Source organism: Stigmatopora argus, chromosome 13 (genome assembly GCF_051989625.1).
Source record: "Stigmatopora argus isolate UIUO_Sarg chromosome 13, RoL_Sarg_1.0, whole genome shotgun sequence".
NCBI classification, from domain to species: Eukaryota; Metazoa; Chordata; class Actinopteri; order Syngnathiformes; family Syngnathidae; genus Stigmatopora; species Stigmatopora argus.
The window spans coordinates 5,985,808-6,007,390 of NC_135399.1; the positions used below are offsets into that span (position 1 = coordinate 5,985,808).

Here is a 21,583-nt window from a genome sequence, read left to right on the forward strand (position 1 = left end):
TCTGCTTGTTTATTGAAGTTGCAAGAATTATTCTCATTTGGATTTTGATCACGTTTTATCCTACTATTTTAAAAGGGTTGGTTAGATAGTTTTATGGTACATTCTTGTCATTCTTACACATGAATTAATTTGAGGGAACACCATCCCTTTCAATGGCACCCATGAAATTAATTAGCTGACTTCTGCTCTTTTAATGAAATATTCAAACTGCTGTAATCATAGCCTTTCCTTTTTTGGCCCCCAAAAATTAGCTCTCGTTTTTATTTGCCAGCCCTTTCAGTTCAAATGTCTTGGACATCGAATGGTGAGAAACCCATTCCAATTTACAGGAGAAGGCTGGAAAGAGCTATATGATTACATATCTATTGGCGTCAATGGCAGCTAAAGAGTAAATGAGCTGACTTCTGCTCTTTGGGTGAGTGAATAAAATATTCAGGCTGTTAGTAACGTGAGCCAGCAGATCCTGGCTGATGTCTTTTAAACCCGATCTGAAAGGAAACCTGATACTGTGCGATACTCGCTGCTTGTAACCGAGATGCTTTTGTTCTTTATGACTTGCATACTTCTGCGCTGAATTGAAATACGTTTGTCATTAGTATATGTCCAATCTGAATAAGATGAAGGGTTGGTAACAAATTTACATTCATTTTTAGGCCAAAAATGGAAAGGTCAAAGATCACTGCTGACCTTGAGCAATGTGACTTTTAGTAGCTACAAATGGACTCAGACCTTTATTTAATTTTTCACTAAATTAGCCTATTATCACTTGAAAAAATATAGCCATAATTCAGTGGTGGGCCTTCAAGGCCTTCTCTGCTGGCCTAAGAAATATCTGAATCATATATTATATTTTGTCCATCAATACTTATTAAATAATTCCAAATTGTCTGTTAGCTTCCTTTCATTGCTTTCCCCCCTGGTTGCACTGCTTCCAGATGTGTTTTCATATTGAAGCATTTAACCAATCACATTTCAGCCATTATTTGTTGCCAGGGTCAGAAATCTGCCGCAAGGCCTTCACAATCAGTTCTGCGGGCTCTGCTGCATTAAACAAGCGTCGATAAGACTGTTGCTTTAACCAATCAGATTTCGAGTTGGCAACACCATAATGCATTGTCGCAGGCGTAAGGATACATCATTGCCTTGTCGCAGGCGTAAGGATACGTCATCGCTTTCACCAACTATGATTGGCTAGTGATTAGCCAGAGCTACCAAACTATATCTGGAGCGAGCTGCACAAGCAAATATATTGTTGTGTTGATTTAAAGCCATTTTCAAGACGGACTATGCCAGAAATACGACAGGACAGGCTCGACTTTGAGCATTAGCTTCGATGGCAATAGAAAAGAAGGAAGAAAGAAAGGAGGATGGATATTGTGTACAGTTAAAAGGGATTTTTGGTGAGTAAAATATGGCTATATTCCTAAATAATATTTCAATTGTGGGCCCGGTTCTGATATCTGAAAAGCTCCAGTGTTTGTATTTAAGCTCCAGTGTTTGTATTTAATCACTAAGTGCTGCTAGGAAGTTGATTTTACCCCATTTTAGTGCAATTTTTGCCGTTTCGCCATTGACGTCCATCGCTGTCTTTTCCCGGGAAAATCACCCCCTGGCCCGGTTGTAATGTCTGAAAAGCTCCAGTATTTGTATTTAATCAATAAGTGCTGCTAGGAAGTGGATTTTACCCCATTTTAGTGCAATTTTTGCCGTTTCGCGTATGGACGTATATGGACGTATCGACGTTCATCGCTGTCGTTTTCCCGGAGAAATGATACTCCGTGCTCGGTTCTGATGTCCAAAAAGCTCCAGTATTTGTATTTAATCAATAAATGCTGTTTTCGGCTGGATTTTACCCCATTTTCGGGCAATGTTTGCCGGTACGCCATTGACGTTCATCGCTGTCTTTTCCCGGGAAAATCACCCCCTGGCCCGTAATGTCTGAAAAGCCCCAGTATTTGTATTTAATCATTAAATGCTGCTAGGAAGTGGATTTTACCCGTTGAAGGTGCTACGAGAAAATGCACGGAAGGGTTGGTAACAAATTGACATTCATTTTTAGGCCAAAAATGGAAAGGTCAAAGATCACTGCTGACCTTGAGCAATGTCACTTTTAGTAGCTACAAATTAACCCAGCAATTGACTCAGACCTTTATTTAATTTATCACTAAATGAGCCGATTACCATTTTTGGCTTAAATGGAAAACAGGGGCCCTCGAGGACCGGAGTTGGTCACCCCTGGTTTAGGGCATAGATGTCAAACTCATTCCAGACAGGGCCAAGTGGGTGCAGATTTTCATTCCAACCCTCCAAGATGACACCTTTTCACCAATCTGTACAACTGTAATCAGTTGATTGCAGTCAGTTGCTGCTCCTTCCAGCAGGCCTCCTAATTTTAGTAGGGAGGGAAACCTCCACCCACTTGGCCCTTCTAGGGATCGGTTTGACACTTGTTGTTTAGGGGGTATTATTAAAGAGCGTGGATTCAATGGTGCTAATTCAATGTAAAATATGCTTCTACTTTCAAAACAACCAAGTTACAAAACCACTATTGTTCCTTTATAACTCACTGGCCTATTTATTTACATTGCAGACTCTTACATGTGCCACAACGTCCTGTCTGTACCACATGTCCAATCATACTTTTTACCCTATTGGCTGGAAATGTGTGAGTGTTAAACACACACACACACACACACCCTTCCTGTGACATACACACGCACACCTCCCGCCTCACTCACTCAGTTTCTCCTGACAGGAGGCGCACCAAATGCCGGGATTCTAATCAAGTGGGAGGCTAGAACACGAGAAGGACATGCTCCTGGTTTCTGCTTTTTCCGGGCTCAGGACTACTCGTCAGAATTGTACCAAGGTAATGTGAAAATGTAAATTAAACTCATTAGCTACTAATGACGTAGATCGATGAACCAGAGTTGTTTAAAAAGTTTTGATCTTGATCTGGATCTTTTATGGGTACCAGTCACTTCCTTGTTAACTCGTTGGCTGCTATTGACGATACGGGATGTCCAATCCATTTGGATTGGGAGGGCTGAATGAGCATTTGGTCCTTTGCCCCTCCCACTCCAAGTGGATTGGACGTCCAGTGGTGTCAGTGGACTGAAACATGGGCAGTCTCAAGCTAGTCCTTCCAATTTAAATGAATTGAATGTTTTATCATGGTCAACAGGAGACAATTGTTTAATTAAAGCTGGTGTTTTGTACAATTTGAGGTATTTCCAGTTTGAGGATTTTTTTTTAAATATTGAGCACCAATAGAATTTTTTTGCAGTTGAAAATGATGAAAAATTTACATATTTTGCAGCAATTGAACGTGGCTTTGGAAAGGTATGTATAATGAAGATTTAGTAATATTTTGGCCAAACGTTATGTTTTAACCAAACACTAGCGGATAACGTTTGTGAATATTTTTAATGAGTAAATTAACTAAATTGGTCAAAAACTGTACAACCTTATACAAATTATTAAAAATCGGCCTCAACCCCAAAACCAATCAAACTTCAAAATATGGTTATGGCCAACCCATATGAATATTTAACTCATCTGTCCACCATTGGCGGCGTTAGACGTCCAATCCCTTAAGACTATTCATTTGCACGTCCCAGTGAAATGGCACTGGACGTCAATGACATTAAACTGTGGATGCCACGACCAATCAACCAACCCATTAGCAAATAAATCATATTCTATTTTGATTGTCACTACACCCTTTAAAAACATTGTTAATCTTCAAATGTTCCCATTCATTTTATAGAGCCTCTAAATCAAGGGTGTCAGACTCGAGTTGGTTCGCGGGCCGCTTTAACGTCAACTCGATTTCACGTGGGCCGGACAGTTTTAGATATAATATTTAGATTTTTTTTAATAAATGGATTAAAAGATCTGGATTAAAAGCCCTGAATATTCAGTTTTTATAGATCTTAAACAATGTTTATTTTAGCTTTTTTTTTTTATATATTTTTAGATTTTACAAAATGATTTTTGAACTAAAAACACAGAAAAAAAATATTAAAAAAATACAATTATTGATTTAAAAGGGGGAAAATCAGGAAATGTAATATTCATCTATACTCTTCATTTTAATTTGATCCTAAAACAGAAAGTCGGCACTCATGATTTACTTTCCCAGGCCACACAAAATGATGCGGCGGGCCAGATTTGGCCCCCGGGCCGCCACTTTGACACATGTGCTCTAAATATTTTCTCATTTTTGTTGTTGTTCTACCCCTTTCAAAAGGGTTACGGATGGTAGACATGAAATATAAAGATATACTACATGCATTTACTCATTCATTCATTCATTTTCCATACCCTTATCCTCACAAGGGTTGTGGGGGGTGCTAGAGCCTATCGCAGCTCACTATGGGCACCAAGCAGTGTTCAACCAGCCTACTCAGGGGGCCAATCCCAGGGAGAACCCACCTCTCATCAAACCCTCAACTCCTGAACTGTGAGGCTGACGCGCTAACCACGTGTCCACCGGTCCACATATACATTCATTTATTTCTTTTAATTTCATCTTTTCTTTTCAATAAAACAAAAAAATGTGTGTTAGGGGGGGTGTAATTCATTCATTACAAGAAAAGTAATATTAGCGTCACAGATTATGAAACAACTCGGGTATAATATAATATAAATTTTGGTCATTTTATAAGAACATATTAAACATAGCGGCTTGGCGGATGAGTGGTTAGCGCATCAGCCTCACAGTTCTGGGGTCCTGGGTTCGAATCCAGGTTGGTCCACCTGTGTGGAGTTTGCATGTTTTCCCCAGGAACTGTGTGGCTTTTCTCTGGGTACTCTGATTTCCTCCCACATTCGCCCAAAAACATGCATGGTAGGCTGATTGGACACTCTAAATTAGCCCCCAGGTATGAGTGTGTGTTTGTGAATTGTTGTGTGTCTCCTTGTGCCCTGCGATCGGCTGGCCACCGCCTCCGGCCCGAAATCAGTTGGGATAGGCTACAGCACCCCTTGCACTTATTGATAAGTGGTTCAGAAAATGAATGAATGTTAAACGTAATGAACTCATTGGCAGCCATTGCTAGATGACCAACCATTTTTTTGATATGAATTGTAATGCGTTTATCACGGTGGACATCCAAACTATTGGAAACGGGAGGGTGAACGTTCATTCATTCGATATCAGGGATGGATTGGACGTCCATCGCCGTCAGTGGCAGAAAAGGAACCCGCGGACCTTGGGGCAGATCGTGGTCAACGCCCCGCTCTGTTAGGTACTCAAACGTTTGGTCGCCGGACTTTTGGTCGCCGGACGTTTGGTCGCCCGGAAGGTTATTGATAATTACCATTTAAAATTGTTGCTCAAATTGCCTAAATACAAACTGCGAATTATGATTTTGTCATACTTAATGCCCTATTAATTATTAGGCTAAAGAAAAGCTCCAAATTTCCCGTACTTTTATTGTGTTTTGTTGCAGAACTTGTTAAGACCCTCACTGACGTCCCTTCCTAAGGGTCCGGCGACCAAACGTCCGGTAACGGGTCTGTTAAGGCGCCACTGGTTCAAAATGCACCAACACGTGGCCAGAGATTATCCCCAATAAATTGCATTCTAACTCAGCTTAAAGAATCAACTCCGAAAGGGAGGCAGGTGGAATGCCTCGGCGGATGGATTTACACCAGCCCCCTTAATCTAAATCTTGAAAGTGGCCCATTGCAAGACAAAACGGGCTTCCATTAAAAAGTCAGACCGGATCAGTGGAAAGCCAGGCTCATATACGTACATGACTTTCAACTCAAAGTCCTCACCAGCTTTTTTTTTTAAATAAATGTGGAGGAAATGCCTCCTTCTAGATGGGCCTTTCCTGTAGGAAGAGGCTGGACTAAAGTGGGAAAAGTGACGGAAATGAGCAGAACAGGAAATGCGGACCTTTCCCAACTATGTAACGGCATTGTTCTCACTACTGTTCTCTCGCTTTTCATTTTTGTACAAGTAGGTCATGGTGGGTTTTGCAACAATTTGTTATTAGGAAAAAAACGCAAGGCTCCCAAAACCCTTTAAAATAAATTCTGTCCATTAATCACCAATCCATATTTTTATTCAATTAAACAAAATTATTTTCATATCATTTAAATGTTATTTTTCATTATTTTGTTCATTTTCCACGCAGTCATTGTTTCATAAATCCTTTAAATTTATATTTTTAATCAGATTTTCCATTTGTTTCTTTTTTATCGTTATTGTTATTCTTTGTTTTTGTACTTTTATTTTTAAAAATGTTTCATCCAGCCTTAATTTTAGTTAAATTATTTTTTTATTTTGTTTTCCATTTCTTTGTATTTATTTTGCTTTATCTTATGTCACATTCTTAATGTTTTTACATGATTTTTTTGTATTAAACATTTCTAAAATTTAATTTAAAAAACATATTTTTTAAACTCAATTTAAACAAATGTTTTATAATTAGTGTGAGATTTTGCTTTGTTTTTTTTGCATGCATTTTGTATCTTTTATTGATTTTTTTAATAACATGCAATAAAGTATTTCAGTCATTTATTATTCTTTCATTTAATAATACTGTTTTATTTGCCATTATTTTCCACCCATCTACTATTTTTTTTTCATTCACTCATCTTCTGTCTTCTCTCAAGTGTTGCGGGGGTGCTGGAGCCCAGCTAATAACGTACAGGGTGCCTCTTGAACTGACTGCCAGCCAATCGCAGTTATATGTATGTGTGTTTTATTATTATATTTGTTATTTAAGATTAATCATAGATTAACGTTTTAAAGTTTTATTTACAACAGTTCCAACCCAGGAGTATGAACTCTTGCGTCCAATCCATTTGGACTGGCCCGATCGGATTGGACATACATTGCCGTCAATGTTACTGCAATGTTTCGTCCTTTTCTGCCTGTTCTGTTCTTTTAATAACTACCACAGCACATACAGGAGTGTGAGAATTGTCATGACGTCCCGCCTCGTCATCGGCTTGGACGAGACTTCCCCAACTCAGACGGCGGGTAAACGTGTTCAGCTAAAATGTGATGTTGAGCCACATGCGGTTGAGTCATAGTCAACCTTACTTGATTTACAACCAGTGTTTCAGTCACGCTAGCTAGCTACGTATACATGTCGGCGCAAGATGCAAGTGCCTGCGGGCCCTATGACAAACTTACTGTTTGTCATTCTTGTACTTTGCTTGGGAAAATTGAGAATTCAAGCTTAAAGGCATTGATTTATATGATACAGGCCTTTATTATATCATTGTGTTGATAGTCCACAATATACTTGTTGTTTTTTCATTTTCTGGACCATTTTATCCTCACTAGCAATGTTCCCTCTAAGCTGCGCGCGTGCGCAATTGCGCACTACTCTCATCTTCTCTGCGCACAGCAAATCATATGGAGCGCACAAAATAAAATCTCAATTTTATTTTATTTATTTATTTATTTTTAGCTGAGGCCGACGCGTGAACCACTCATCCATTGGGCCGCCCATTTATAGATATTAATCATTACATTTTATTATTACTAAATCATTTATGTGTAGTAGACATACACCTGCTTATGGCAGGTGTGATACTGGTGTGTGCCCATAGCGAGCAATGAGGATGTTGCTTACACCGGTACTCAGTGTGCTCAGGGAGGTTGTCTTTCTGCCCAGACAAACAAAATAATAGAGGGAACATTGCTCACTAGGGTCGCGGGGGGTGTTGGAGCCTACCCACACTGACTTCGGGCCAGAGGCGGGGGACACCCTGAATTGGTGGCCAGCCAATCCCAGGGCACAAGGAGGCAAACAACCACGCTCCCATTCATACCTAGGGGCAATTTAGAGTGTCCAATCATCCTACCATGCATGTCTTTGGAATGTGGGAGGAAACCGGAGTACCCGGAGAAAACCCACGCAGGCGTGGGACGAACATGCAAACTCCACACAGGTGGAGTGACCTGGATTTGAATCCAGGACCTCCCGACTGTGAGGTTGACGCGCTAACCACTCGCTCCACCGGGCCGCCCATATTTGGTATTGTTACTTATTAATATTTTTATTATATAATATATAGATATACTGAAATAATCGGCTTATGCATTTTTTCCATTTTTATTTCAACATTGAATGTTTTCATTTCCATTTTTTATTTGAATAAAAACTCCAACAAACAATTGAAATATTTGTTGAAATTAATGCATAAAAGTTCTAATGGAAATAAATATACACTGATCAGAGTGGAAAGGTGAAATAAATATACAAAAAAGTACATAAAAATGAAACAGACATAACATATATAATTATGAAATATTTTATACACATCTTGAGCAGACTTTGGAGGCTCTATGTTCTGCTATATATATTTCAACATTTAATTCGTTATTAGCATTAGTTTGATATATATTCATTTCAGTTTTTGTTTATATGAATGGAAATTGTATGTACTTGACCATTTTTTTTGGTTTCATCTAAATCAGGGGTGCCGAACAAGAGTCAAAATTTTAAACTGTGAGAGTCAAAGAGCCACCATTTCATCAGAAGCAGCATAAAAAATCTATACTTTAAACTATAATTTATTATTTGTTTTTAATGGGCCCCGGTGACTTTGAGTGTATTTAAGAGAGAATAAAAATAAGAGAAACTTGAAATGAGGCCAAGAGCCACAGTATATACAAAATATGATTAGAAGCAAAGAGCTGCATTAATTTTGGCCAGTAGCCGCATGCGGCTCGAGAGCCGCGTGTTCGCCACCCCTGATCTAAATCATTTGGATTGTATGTCTACTGCAGCCAGTAAGTTAACAAAGAAGTGACCCAAAAATGTCCCACAAATATGGGAGGGGAAACCACCCTTGTGCAATTTTTCCAAAAGTTGCATCTTCCTGTTACTTATTTATAAAATCCCATCTGTAAATCCACGTGGGTGTCGGCGTCCCACTGTGGCGGCTCCGAGTACTGCAGTCGTTCACCCAGTAAAACAACATTTATTTGGTTCTTGGACAGGATGTCCAGCTGAAGGTGGACTGACATGGAGGCAGCATGGAACTGCAGCTCTCGCTGCGATTCCCCACTATGCCTGGGCATCTTGGGGGTCCAAAGGGAAGACAGCATGGATGTGCTTCAGAGACTCTGCAGTCTTACAAGGGTAAAAAGTTGTTTTTTTAATTGAAATTTTCAGATTTATGAAGTAATGTAGACCATTAACGCAAGGAAATGCCCGACAATTTTGAACAGGGAGTGCCTCCGAATGCAATGACAAACTGACTACTATGACACATTTGTTGGGCAAAATTGTCTTTTTTTTAAATGACACATTCATTTTAAAATATAAGGTGGTGGTCATTATTTTTTTGACAAAAGAAATTGTTAGTCCAAAAATAATAGGAAAAGACCTAAAATGTATATGATATGTATATATGTGTATGTATGTATATCAGTGGCGGTCCGTGCATTTTCTCGTAGCGCCTTCAACGGGTAAAATCCACTTCCTAGCAGCATTTAATGATTAAATACAAATACTGGAGCTTTTCAGACATTACAACCGGGTCGGGGGGTGATTTTCCCAGGAAAAGACAGCAATGGACGTCAATGGCAAAACGGCAAAAATTGCACTAAAATGGGGTAAAATCCACTTCCTAGTAGCATTTAGTGATTAAATACAAACACTGGAGCTTAAATACAAACACTGGAGCTTTTCAGATATCAGAACCGGGCCCACAATTGAAATATTATTTAGGAATATAGCCATATTTTACTCACCATTATCCTTTTTAACTGTACACAGTATCCATCCTCCTTTCTTTCTTCCTTCTTTTCTATCGCCATCGAAGCTAATGCTGAAAGTCGAGTCTGTCCTGTCGTATTTCTGGCATACTCCGTCTTGAAAATGGCTTTAAATCAACACAACAATATATTTGCTTGTGCAGCTCGCTACAGATACTGTTTGGTAGCTCTGGCTAATCACTAGCCAATCATAGTTGGTGAAAGCGATGACGTATCCCTACGCCTGCGACAAGGCAATGACGTATCCCTACGCCTGCGACAATGCATTGTGGTGTTGCCAACTCGAAATCTGATTGGTTAAAGCAACAGTCTTATCGACGCTTGTTTAATGCAGCAGAGCCTGCAGAACTGATTGTGAAGGCCTTGCGGCAGATTTCTGACCCTGGCAACAAATAACGGCTGAAATGTGATTGGTTAAATGCTTCAATTTGAAAACACACATCTGGAAGCTGTGCAACCAGGGGGAAAAGCAATGAAAGGAAGCTGACAGACAATTTGGTATTATTTAATAAGCATTGATGGACAAAATATAATATATGATTCAGATATTTCTTAGGCCAGCAGAGAAGGCCTTGAAGGCCCTGACGGTACACCACTGATATATATACATATGTTTATATGTATATGTAAAAGTCATAATAGACGTTCAATTGATTTAAACTGGTTGGACTGGCTGTGAGAGCCAGTGAAGGGCTCCCCGGTCCAAATTGATAGGATGTCTTTTGCGATCGATTGCAGCCAACGATTAATGCCCAACTGTCATACTGTATGTTGTTGAAAAGATGGTGGCGACGCCCTCAAGACGCCGGCTTTCGTCGGTGATGAGCACGGTGGTGTGGACGCTGCTGTCCTGTGGCATTTTGCTTGCCTTTTGCTTCCTGCTCTTCACATTGCGTTGCAAAAACAACAGGTAGCTACACTAACAAGTTTATGACCAATAGGCAGAGGATATAAAGTAAAAATGAAAACATACTACATGTTCGTTAATGCCTTCCAATATGAATATTGTTGTCTGCCAAAATAAGATAATAAAAAAACAAGAAAAATAAACGAATGTTCACATAAGTAGGAAGCAAATACAATACTAATGATTTGAAAATTAATTAACGAATACATTGGTATCTACAGGCGAATGTTGAAATTAAATGAAAACTGAAATAAGTACATCAATTTTATAATCAATGAAAATACAAATCATTTAATAAAACATTAAATGTATAATACTGAAATATATCTTGAGAAAAATCATTACAGAATTCGTTCCATTTAGTTGAATGTTGAAATATGTGTGTATAGATAGGCTGCATGGCGGCTGAGTAGTTAAGCCTCACAGTGGGGGACCGGGGTTCAAATCCAGGTCGCTCCACCAGTGTGGAGTTTGCATGTTCTCCCCACGCCTGCGTGGGTTTCCTCCGGGTACTACGGTTTCCTCCTACATTCCAAAGACATTCATGGTAGGATGATTGGACACTCTAAATCAGGGGTGTCAGACTCGGGTTGGTTCGCGGGCTGCATTAACGTCAACTCGATTTCATGTGGGCCGGACCATTTTAGATATAATATTTAGATTTTTTTTAAATAAATGGATTAAAAGAACTGGATTAAAATCCCTGAATTTTCAGTTTTTTTATAGATCTAAAACAGTGTTTATTTTAGTTTTTTTAAATATATTTTTAGATTTTACAAAATGATATTTGAACTAAAAAACACAGGAAAAATGATTAAAAAATTACAATTATTGATTTAAAAGGGGGAAAATCAGGAAATTTAATATACATCTATACTCTTCATTTTAATCTGATCCTAAAACAGAAAGTCGGCACTCATGATTTACTTTCCCGGGCCACACAAAATGATGTGGCAGGCCAGATTTGGCCCCCGGGCCGCCACTTTGACACATGTGCTCTAAATTGTCCATTTAGGGTGTCCCTGAAAGCATTCAACATGTTTATTAAAATTGAAATAAAATATTGAAAAGGATATATTTAAATAAATGATTACTGAAATAATACCTTTAGTTTTTGATCATGCATGATGATGATTTCATTAATGCTTGAATGATGCATTTATTGACTTGATTTTGGCACTGCCATTCCTCCTTATCAAACAGCCTTTTTGTTTTGACCCCAGAATAGTGAAGATGTCCAGTCCTAACCTGAACATCCTGAGTCTCTTAGGAAGCGTCCTAACGTACATCAGCGGCTTCCTGTTTGCCGTTGATGCGCCACCCCACCCTCCCACCGAAGTATCCACAGCCGTACTGCACGTGAGTATTGCTCTCCCATTGATGAAAATCTACTCCAGATCCTCATACTAGTCCACTTCCTTCTTCCAGGCCCGGGTTTGGACCCTCTGTCTGGGCAGCACCATGGTCTTCGGACCCATTTTAGGAAAAACCTGGCGACTCTATAGGGTCTTCACACAGAGAGTTCCTGACAAGAGAGTGGTATGAGCTATGGTGTTTTGCAAAGCTCCCCTTGCATATATAAAATTCCCCAGAAAATGCCCCAATTTTAAGTTAAAGGATTGCTCTTTTACTATTGTATTTTTTATTTATTACAGGGAAAAAGAAACAGGAACTTTTTAACAATACAATATAACCAAGAGTGGTAGAAGGAACATGTATTATAGGAAATGAAACCTTTTAAAAATGCCATTCAAGAAACGGTGATGTTATTTTTATTTGTTTCAAATGATGTCCTTCAAACGGCATCTTCCTGTATGAAAGCATTCTTAAAAACATCTAAGCTGGTATACTGAGAATTTCATCCGGAATTCCCTATTGGTTACTAAGACTGTTTATTGGAGCAATGTCGCAGTCTTACAGTGCTTTCAATTGCTCATGTCCGCCAATGCGCATATTTAAAATTCACATTTATTGGGTCGTCACACTGTGTAAATATGTCATTAATTTGATCATTAATTGAAAAATGTCACATGAATTGTATGTTTCTGAAGCCCTTTTGTATCTTTTCGATGATTTACAACTATTGAAATCAGATCTTGACAACTTGACAAAGTTCATTCAATTGAACCTTCAGCACCGTCAATGCTAACTAACGAGTTAACAAGGAAGTGATGCAAAAATGCCACAAAATTACCGTATTTTCTCGCATATACGCTGTATTTGTTGCTCCCAAAAAATGATGACTGAATCAAGGGTACGGCTTATATGCGCACAAATTAGACTTGACGTGCATGAAACTGTAAGGTGACAAAGATGAAACGCCATAACGCAAGACAATGCGGCCATTTATCTCAAAATAGAGAAAAGATAAACTGATAAAACGCTTAACAAAATGTATTCTGACGTCTATGACTCAGGGCGCTGCCATCTTACCTAGGGACGACAAACTGGAACCGCTACGGACACACTTCCTGGTTGTATTGCTCACGTGACTTCTCATTTTCTGAACCGATTTATCCATATTAGATCCATATCAGACAACACCCTTTACGAATGTGCAATTCAGCCGACGATCCTTTCGGTTTATACAGTATCTCAGAAATACCACGTGCGATGATTTTTCTTAAGATTTTCCCTACATAGTAATGCATTTCTACTCCCTATTAAATCCATGAATATGGAGGTGAAAATTGTGAATCAAGGTCGGAATGGATATCTATCGCTATCAGAGGTAGGCAATAATTGTATCTATGTCCTTTGTCAGATCATCAGAGACATTCAACTAATGGCCATGGTAGCGGTCTTGATTGTGGCCGATCTACTAGTCCTGAGCGTCTGGAACCTCTCGGACCCCACCCGCTGTTCCCAATCACTCCATGCCATCGTTAAAGTGGAGAAGGATGTCTCCTATTCTTTGTCCCTGCTGGATTCCTGTTCTTCCCTGTACTCGGATCTGTGGGTTTTCATTATCGTCCTTGAAAAGGTAGGTTATTGACCTCCCTCTCTTCAATTATAACCATTATAGGGCTAATTGGGGTCAAAATGTATGTTGAGTTTACAAATGTTATAATTGTTTTGGATTTTTCATCCAGTTTTGTTCAGGTTGGTGGAGTTTATCAAATTAGTTTGACCGAGTTTTTATTTTATTATATATATATATATATATATATATATATATATATATATTTGTATTTATGTATAATTCCATTAGATTGGTGTATATGCTAGTTTTTATTCTTCATTCTAGAATGGTGGTGGGTGGTGGTTAACAAAACCGCCTCATAGTTCTGATCGAGGGTTCAACCCCTGGTGGGTTCCAACCTTCCCATCTGGAATTTGCATATTTTCCCTCTGTGGGTCTTCTCTGGGTACTCCAATTTCCTCCCACATCCCAAAAACATGCATGGTAAGCAGATTGAACACTCTAAATTGCCCCTTGGTATGAATGGGAGTATGACTGGTTGTTGTCTGTCTCCTGGTGCTCTGCGATTGGCTGGCGACCATGGTGTCCCCCACCTCCTGCCCAAACTCGGCTGGGATAGGCTCCTGCACCCCACCACCATTATGAGATTAAGCGATACACAAAATGAATGCATGAATCATTAACATTTTTAAAAAAATAGAGTTGTTACGATCGGGGATGGAGGACCCCAAAGCAGGCAAGGGGCTGAGAGTCTGGTTCTTGAATCTTTATTAGAATTGTCCAAGAGACGGGCAAAGACACTAGAGGGGATAGCGTAGGAGAGTCGTTAGTCGTAGAAGGAAGGTCGGTAGCCGTGAAGTCCGTCGTGAAGTCCAGAGTGGAGGGTACAAAGGGCGAGGGCGAAGTCGTTGTCCGTGGTCGTGGGGCTGATCGTAGTCGGAATCCTGGGAGCAAAATAAGAGGTCGTAGATCAATAAAGGCAGGCGAGAAAATACGAGAGGGTACCCAACAGTGACCTGATAAGACGATCCAGCGGCGTGGTCATGTTCTTGGTGGCTTTAAATACTCTTCACTGGCTAATGACTCACACCTGGAAGCGCTTGAGTCATTAGGGGCTGGGCTTGTGATTGGATGGCAGGCACAACCAGCCACCAGTCTGGTCTGGGGCCTGACAGTACCCCCTCCCCTACGCGGGCTATATGGCCTGCGACGAAGGGCCCCCGGGTGGTCGAAGACCTTTCGCATCTCCGCGGTGAATTCAGCGTAGGAGGTGCATATCTTGGAGCCCCGCTCCCATTCGGCGCTCGCCCAGGCCAGGGCCTCATCTCGAAGACAGCAGATAAGGTAAGCGATCTTGGCACGGTCCGTGCTGTAGGTAAGGCCCTGTTGTTCAAATACCAGACGGCACTGAAAAAGGAACTGCTGACATGTGTCAAGGTTCCCACTGTAGGGGGCGGGCGGCGGTTGCACAAGTTCGCGGCGCGGCGATACCGGGGTTACCTCTGGCGAGGCTGGGGTTGGCCGTGCACTCTGTGATTGAGGCAAGGGCGAGAGTTGTGCCTGTATGGATTTGAGGGTTTGAGTCATCTTCGATACCTCAGTCAGAAGGAAGTGGATTGCTTGGCTGTGCTGGTCAATGAGCGGCGCTGGATGATCGGTGGGGGCTTGGTTTGAGCCCGCGGGGTCCATGTTGGCTGGATCGTGCGGTTACGATCGGGGATGGAGGACCCCAAAGCAGGCAAGGGCTGAGAGTCTGGTTCTCGAATCTTTATTAGAATCGTCCAAGAGACGGGCAAAGGCACAAGAGGGGATAGCGTAGGCTAGTCGTTAGTCGTAGAAGGAAGGTCGGTAGCCGTGAAGTCCAGAGTGGAGGGTACATAGGGCGAGGGCGAAGGCGAAGTCGTTGTCCGTGGTCGTGGGGCTGAGCGTGGTCGGAATCCTGGGAGCCAAACAAGAGGTCGTAGATCAATAAAGGCAGGCGAGGAGAAAATACGGGCAGGTACCTAACAGCGAACTGATAAGACAATCCAGCAGTGTGGTCAGGTTCTTGGTGGCTTTAAATACTCTTCACTGGCTAATGACTCACACCTGGAAGCGCTTGAGTCATTAGGGGCTGGGCCTGTGATTGGATGGCAGGGACAAACAGCCACCACTCTGGTCTGGGGCCTGACAAGAGTACAATAAAACATTTAAAGTACCATATTTTCCGCACTATAAGGTGCACCAGATTATAAAACACACTAGTAGAAGTGGTGGTGGTTGTGCTAGTAGTAGTAGTAGGGAATTGTGTTATGCATGCACTAGATGTAGTAGTAGTAGTGGTTAGGAATTATGTTATGCATCAACTAAATGTAGCTAAAGGGAATTTCATACAATGATGAACCAATATTGATCCATATATAAGGCGCACCGCCAGATTTTTAGAAAGTTTAGAAAGTTGAGGTAGATGCGCTTTATAGTGCATGGTAGTAGTAAATGCATATTTTTTAGTGTTCTTTTTAAGGTGCAAAGTTAAAGACTACAATCACAAACCTACACTGAAGAATAAATGCTAGTGTGTTTTTTGTTGTTCCACATTCACATCTTCCTCTCATCTTTGCATGACATTATTAAATTCCCCCCTTTTCTCCTACCTATGTTCTTTTTCCATTTATTCAGGGCTGTCTGCTGCTGTACGGAACTTACCTGGCGGGCCTGACCAGCGATGTGAGCCGGCCTCCGGTCAACCAGTCGCCCACCATTCTGACGACGGCATCACTGGTCACCTTTTGCTCGGGCGTGGCCATCCCCGTGTCGCTCTGGATGCCGGCTTGGCCCAACGTGGTCTGCGGCACGGTGGCCGGCGCCATTTTTATTTGCACGCTGGCCACCGACTGCATGCTTTTTGTACCCCAGGTAGGAAATCGGAACAATAGTACAAGAACTATTCTTCGATTATGACTCCCTCCACTATTGCTTAAATGATCAGCTCACCGAGTGGCGGCATTTTGAGGAGGATCACAACAATGCCAGTCAGATGGCCAAGTACTTCAGCAGCCCTGCTAAGAGCCAGCAGTCGGTCTATAGCCAGGATGAGATCTACTTCCTTCTCGGGGAGAACAACTCCATGAAGAAGCTCCTCAATGAGGTACTAGACTGGACAGGTTACTTCCAGATAGATTGGATGTCTATGTTCCTCAATTGTAGCCAATGAGTTAATGAGAATTATCTTTATTTACGAATAATATTCATTCATTCATTTTCTGAACTGCTTAATCCTCGCTAGTGTCGCGGGGGGTGCTGGAGCCTAATAAATTAATATTTCAGTCTTTATTCATTTCAAGATTAATATCAATGAATATGTATTATATATTTACATTTTTATTTCTCTCTATATGTATTTCTGGATTTCCACATAGTTTATATTTGTTTTGAATTTTTATTGATATATTTTAATACAATTCCTAAGGGGATAAGCCGAAGTCAGTCATTTATTCATGGACGTATTTATTTCCCCCCAAAAAATTCAACTACATTTTTGCACTCCTTGGAGGAATAGTAGTACCAAAATTAAGATTAAATTAACAAGTGAATACACTATTAAATTATTACTTAAGTGTCATCAAATATGATATTTATTAAGGATTGATATTCTCAAGATTTGTTTTATCATTTTCTAATGTTAAGTTACTTAAATTTGAATGAACTATAATTATAAAATGTTTTTTTTATTGTTTATTTTTTTTTCACTTTGTATTTATTTCATTTTGGCACTGCTAGACCTTCATAATTACTAACTTATCTCTCCCATGTATAGAAATGGAGGTTTACTGGTGACACAAATTCAAAACAGAAGGATGAAAAATAGTCACGTGCTTGGATGCCTTTCATGGTAAATGGCACTGAAAAGGTTAACATTTGCTGCCATTGACAGCAACAGCTGTGCAATGTGTTTAAACTCATTGGAACTGGGAGGGCTGGCCTTTCGGTTCCGTTCAATTAGATATCTAGTTCTAGTGATCCAGTCATTGAAATGTACGGGAAAATAGACATGATCTGATATCTATTGTCATCAAATATGGAACTGAAGAAGGAAATAATTCCCGAGTTCCAATCACTTAGTGATGCAAACAGGGGGTACTCGGACATTTCGTGGAAAGACGTTTGGTCCCCGGACGTTTGGTAGACCGGACATTTGGTCGCCGGGTTGTTACTGTTGAAACCAGCTCTCAAAATTATAATCATGAGAGAGAGAGAGTTTAATATCTAAATATCTAGTATCAAAATATCAACAGTAAACTCTCTGTCATAATTTGACAGCGAGCGAACCCGACGACCAAACGTCCGTTCTACCAAACGTCCGTTCTACCAAACGTCCATTCTACCAAACGTTCGGTCGACCAAACGTCCGGTCGACCAAACGTCCGGGGACCAAACGTCCGGGGACCAAACGTCCGGGGACCAAACGTCCGGGGACCAAACGTCTTTTGACGAAACGTCCGGTCACGCAAACAGTGGGTACAGGGGAGGGAAAAATGGCGGGTCTCCGTGCAGCACCCTGATTCCTTAGATGAGAAAAGGGAAAACAAAAGGGTGGAAGAAGGGAAAAAAACAACTCACAACTAGTATCCTCCTACGGGTGAGGGATTCCAGTGTGTAATTATGAACAATCACCTCAGCACATAAGTATTTTTATAAGCCAATGCGCAGCAAGATTTAACTTGATGTTATTCTCGGGTTTCCAGAAGAATGCTGTGATCGACAGCCTGCAAGAGCAGGTGAGCAATGCCAAAGACAAGCTTCTGCGTTTGGTGTCGGCCAGTCAGGAGTCAGGGGAGCAGGAGGCAGACGACCACCTCCAGTCGTCCTCTACTCAGGCCACTCAACTCCAGACCGCTCACCTTCTAACTTCTCAGAGCGACGTCAAGTCTGATTTCTCGCCTTCGCCTCCTGATTCTTCGTCATCGGGTGGTCCGCGATCTTTTGACTGTCCCCCTGTTTTTGCTTTATCTCCAAATTGTGGAAAAATGAATGGAGATCCTTCCAAAGCCATAACAGAAACACCCCCCAAGCCTCGGGGCTGTCTTAGGACAGCAACAGAAACGGCTAATTTTGTAACCTCTTTCCATTCCCCTGGACTTTTGGATCATTTTGAAACCTTGAGCAACAGACCAACATCCCCCTCAGGACCGAACGTCAAACCGGCCGGGTTTGTCAGTAGCGAGAAACTGCAGGAGATCCTCCAAGAACTTAGTATTGACACCGTTTTGGAAACTGTCCTAAAATCTGCGAGGAGTCCTTCTCACAGTAGATTTACCGAGGACTCTTCGTTCTCTCCAATTTCTCTCCGTTCCTCTCATCCTCCTCCGATCTTCCGATACCCCAGCATCTCCCCCTATGCCATGAGGAAACGTCGACCACCCTTCCACCCGCGTAGACGTAGACGGTTCCACACCAGCTGTCGGCACCCTGAGAGGGTCGCATCGAAAGGTGGCATCACTGAGGATTGTACTGCACTGCGTGTTCCTGACTGCCATTCTGAAGTGCAAGATGGGGAAGTTAGCAGTTTGCCATCAAAATCTAGCAGATGTTCTCCAGACACGTTTGACGTAGAGACAGCAGGTAACACTCAGGAACCTGGAAGGTACTGGGAATCAGACTCTAGCAGCTCTACAGACTACTGTTTCTATCACCGACCCTACTGCGACTCGTGCTTGCAACGAGGCTCACTCTTGACCACGGACTCCTCAGACTCTTCCGACAGCGAGTACGGAAGTAACGATCTTTATCGTTCTGCTCATCCAGTCGTGTTCAAGGAAGACCTAAAACCCACATTTGTGTAAAGACCTTTTATCTGCTTTTTATTTAATTTAATTCAATTAATTTGAGGGCGGCCCGGTGGAACGAGTGGTTGGACTGTCGGCCTCACATCTCTGGGGTCCTGGGTTCAAATCCAGTCCGGTCCCCTGTGTGGAGTTTGCATGTTCTTCCCGGGCCTGTGTGGGTTTCCTCTGGGTACGCTGGTTTCCTCCCACATTCTATAAACATGCATGGTAAGCTGATTGGACACTAAATTGCCCCTAGGTATGAGTGGGATCGTTGCTTGTCTCCTTGTGCCCTGTGATTGGCTGGCCACCGATTCAGGGTGTCCCCTGCCTCGATACACAGTCGAATGGTCGCCGGTCTTTTGGTCGCCGATCTTTTGGTCGCTGGTCTTTTGGTCGCCCGGAAGGTAAGTGATAATTACCATTTAAATCGTTGCTCAAATTCCCTAAATACAACCTGCGAATTACTATTTAGTCATACTTAATGCCCAAGTAATTATTAGGCTAAAGAAAAGCTCCAAATTTCCCGGACTTTTATTGTTTTTTGTTGGAGAACTTGTTAAGACCCTGACTGACGTAGCTTCTTAAAGGGACAACGCATGCACATACAAACTCTTATACACTCACATGTCGGCTCAATGAAACTGCTCATGGCCATTGTTGGCTTTTATTGATGCGTAGACCGTGTTGTTTTACCTTGTTTGGTCGCCGGTCTTTTGGTCGCCCGTTGCCGCGGTCGGGACGACCAAAAGACCGCGACCAAAAGACTGGCGTTCAAAAGACGGCGACCAAAAGACCGGCGACCAATCAACCGGACACGCCCCTGCCTCTGGCCCGGAGTCAGCTGGGATAGGCTCCAGCACCCCCCCCCCCCCCCCCCGCAACCCCAATGAGGATAAAGCGGTTCAGAAAATGAGATGAGAATTAATTTGACTGTGTTTTGGGTGGCCTGGGGGCTGAGTGGTTAGCGCGTCGGCCTCACAGCGGGGGACGAGATTAAAAACGTTAATATTTTTTACTCTGACGGACCGGCACTAGGTAGCTCGTGGACCTGTACCTGTCCACAGACCGGGTGGTTTGGGACCACTGATTTACATGGCTGCATTTGAAGAACACAAAGCAGTTCTGGTGAGCTGTATGTTCTTATGTAACGTTTGTTTTGTTGCAGTATATAAACTGCCCAGGAGGTTGACACCAAACTGCATTTCTATGGTTTGTTACAGTTTGTTAGTTTGAGAGTGGGCTTCTTTATGAGAGATTAGATGATAAGATTCTGGAGGACTTTAACTACTAAAAGAAAAAAGGCATCTTTTTATTTTGAACTCCGCCCGCATTATTTTTGCTCGAATGCCGTTTTACTGGGACACGACTTGATTCTGCATATGACGCGCTGAAGGGCAGACTGGGATGAATTCTTTTGTCGTCGTGTATAACAGATGTGATACAAACCACACAAAAGGCTCTCCGACGACTTTGGCGTGTGGGAGGGGAGACCATTTGAGTTTAGCCTGTTATAGGAAAGCTCACACGCACACAGAAGAGAGGGTGAGTAAAGAAAGCAGTCAGTTCATGCATCGACAGTTTATTTCCACATGTAACTAATGTTAACAAAGCAAGTATGAACTCTCTACTATCATATATATATATATATATATATATATATATATATATATATATATATATATATATATATATATATATATATATATATATATTACAAATGCTTCTACATATAAAATATTCAGGTGATGAAAAGCCTCGAGGGGAACCATTTTGTGTCAAGATACAAAATCAATCCAAGATACAAAACGTCAAGCAAAATTGTACACCCCTAACCGTAAATACACTATTTCTTCTGTATGTTTGTTTTGTTTTTTTGTTTTGTAATGGTTGTGGTAGAGTTGCTTTACCATTAGCTATCTCCCATCACCTTAGTGATCTCTCATTGGTTAGAAGAAAGCTGATGCTCCCTGATGCCGAAACCGAGGTTAGCGTGCCGTGCCTTAGGTGGTGAAGTTTGAGTTTTTCTGTGTATGTAAGATACTTTTAAGTTGTTAAATTGTGTGTTTACGTGCATGTGTGTGTATGTTTACTCAGCTGCCACTTGAAATTCCACCCCATTGGAAAATGTCTTTGCATCTCCTATTCATTGTAATGGTTGAATAAATAACTACAAATATTTGTCTCTTTTTTGC

At 41.4% G+C, this 21,583-nt stretch overlaps 1 protein-coding gene and 1 long non-coding RNA gene across 2 annotated transcripts; one reads left to right on the forward strand and one right to left on the reverse strand.

Annotated features, from left to right (window-relative positions):
• The first annotated feature begins 2,481 nt into the window (after positions 1-2,481).
• Positions 2,482-20,112, forward strand: gpr156 (G protein-coupled receptor 156). The gene is made up of 10 exons (XM_077617921.1): positions 2,482-2,665; positions 2,756-2,869; positions 8,975-9,116; positions 10,537-10,664; positions 11,885-12,020; positions 12,090-12,200; positions 13,426-13,644; positions 16,243-16,479; positions 16,553-16,711; positions 18,309-20,112. Exons 3-10 carry the CDS (start codon positions 9,000-9,002, stop codon positions 19,404-19,406), a joined length of 2,205 nt encoding a protein of 734 aa, XP_077474047.1. The 5' UTR covers positions 2,482-2,665; positions 2,756-2,869; positions 8,975-8,999; the 3' UTR covers positions 19,407-20,112.
• LOC144087456 (uncharacterized) lies at positions 14,336-15,721 on the reverse strand. The gene is made up of 2 exons (XR_013304753.1): positions 15,588-15,721; positions 14,336-15,523 (listed from the first exon to the last, which is right to left on the reverse strand). It is a non-coding gene; the product is annotated as an uncharacterized LOC144087456 (long non-coding RNA).
• Positions 20,113-21,583: the final 1,471 nt, after the last annotated feature.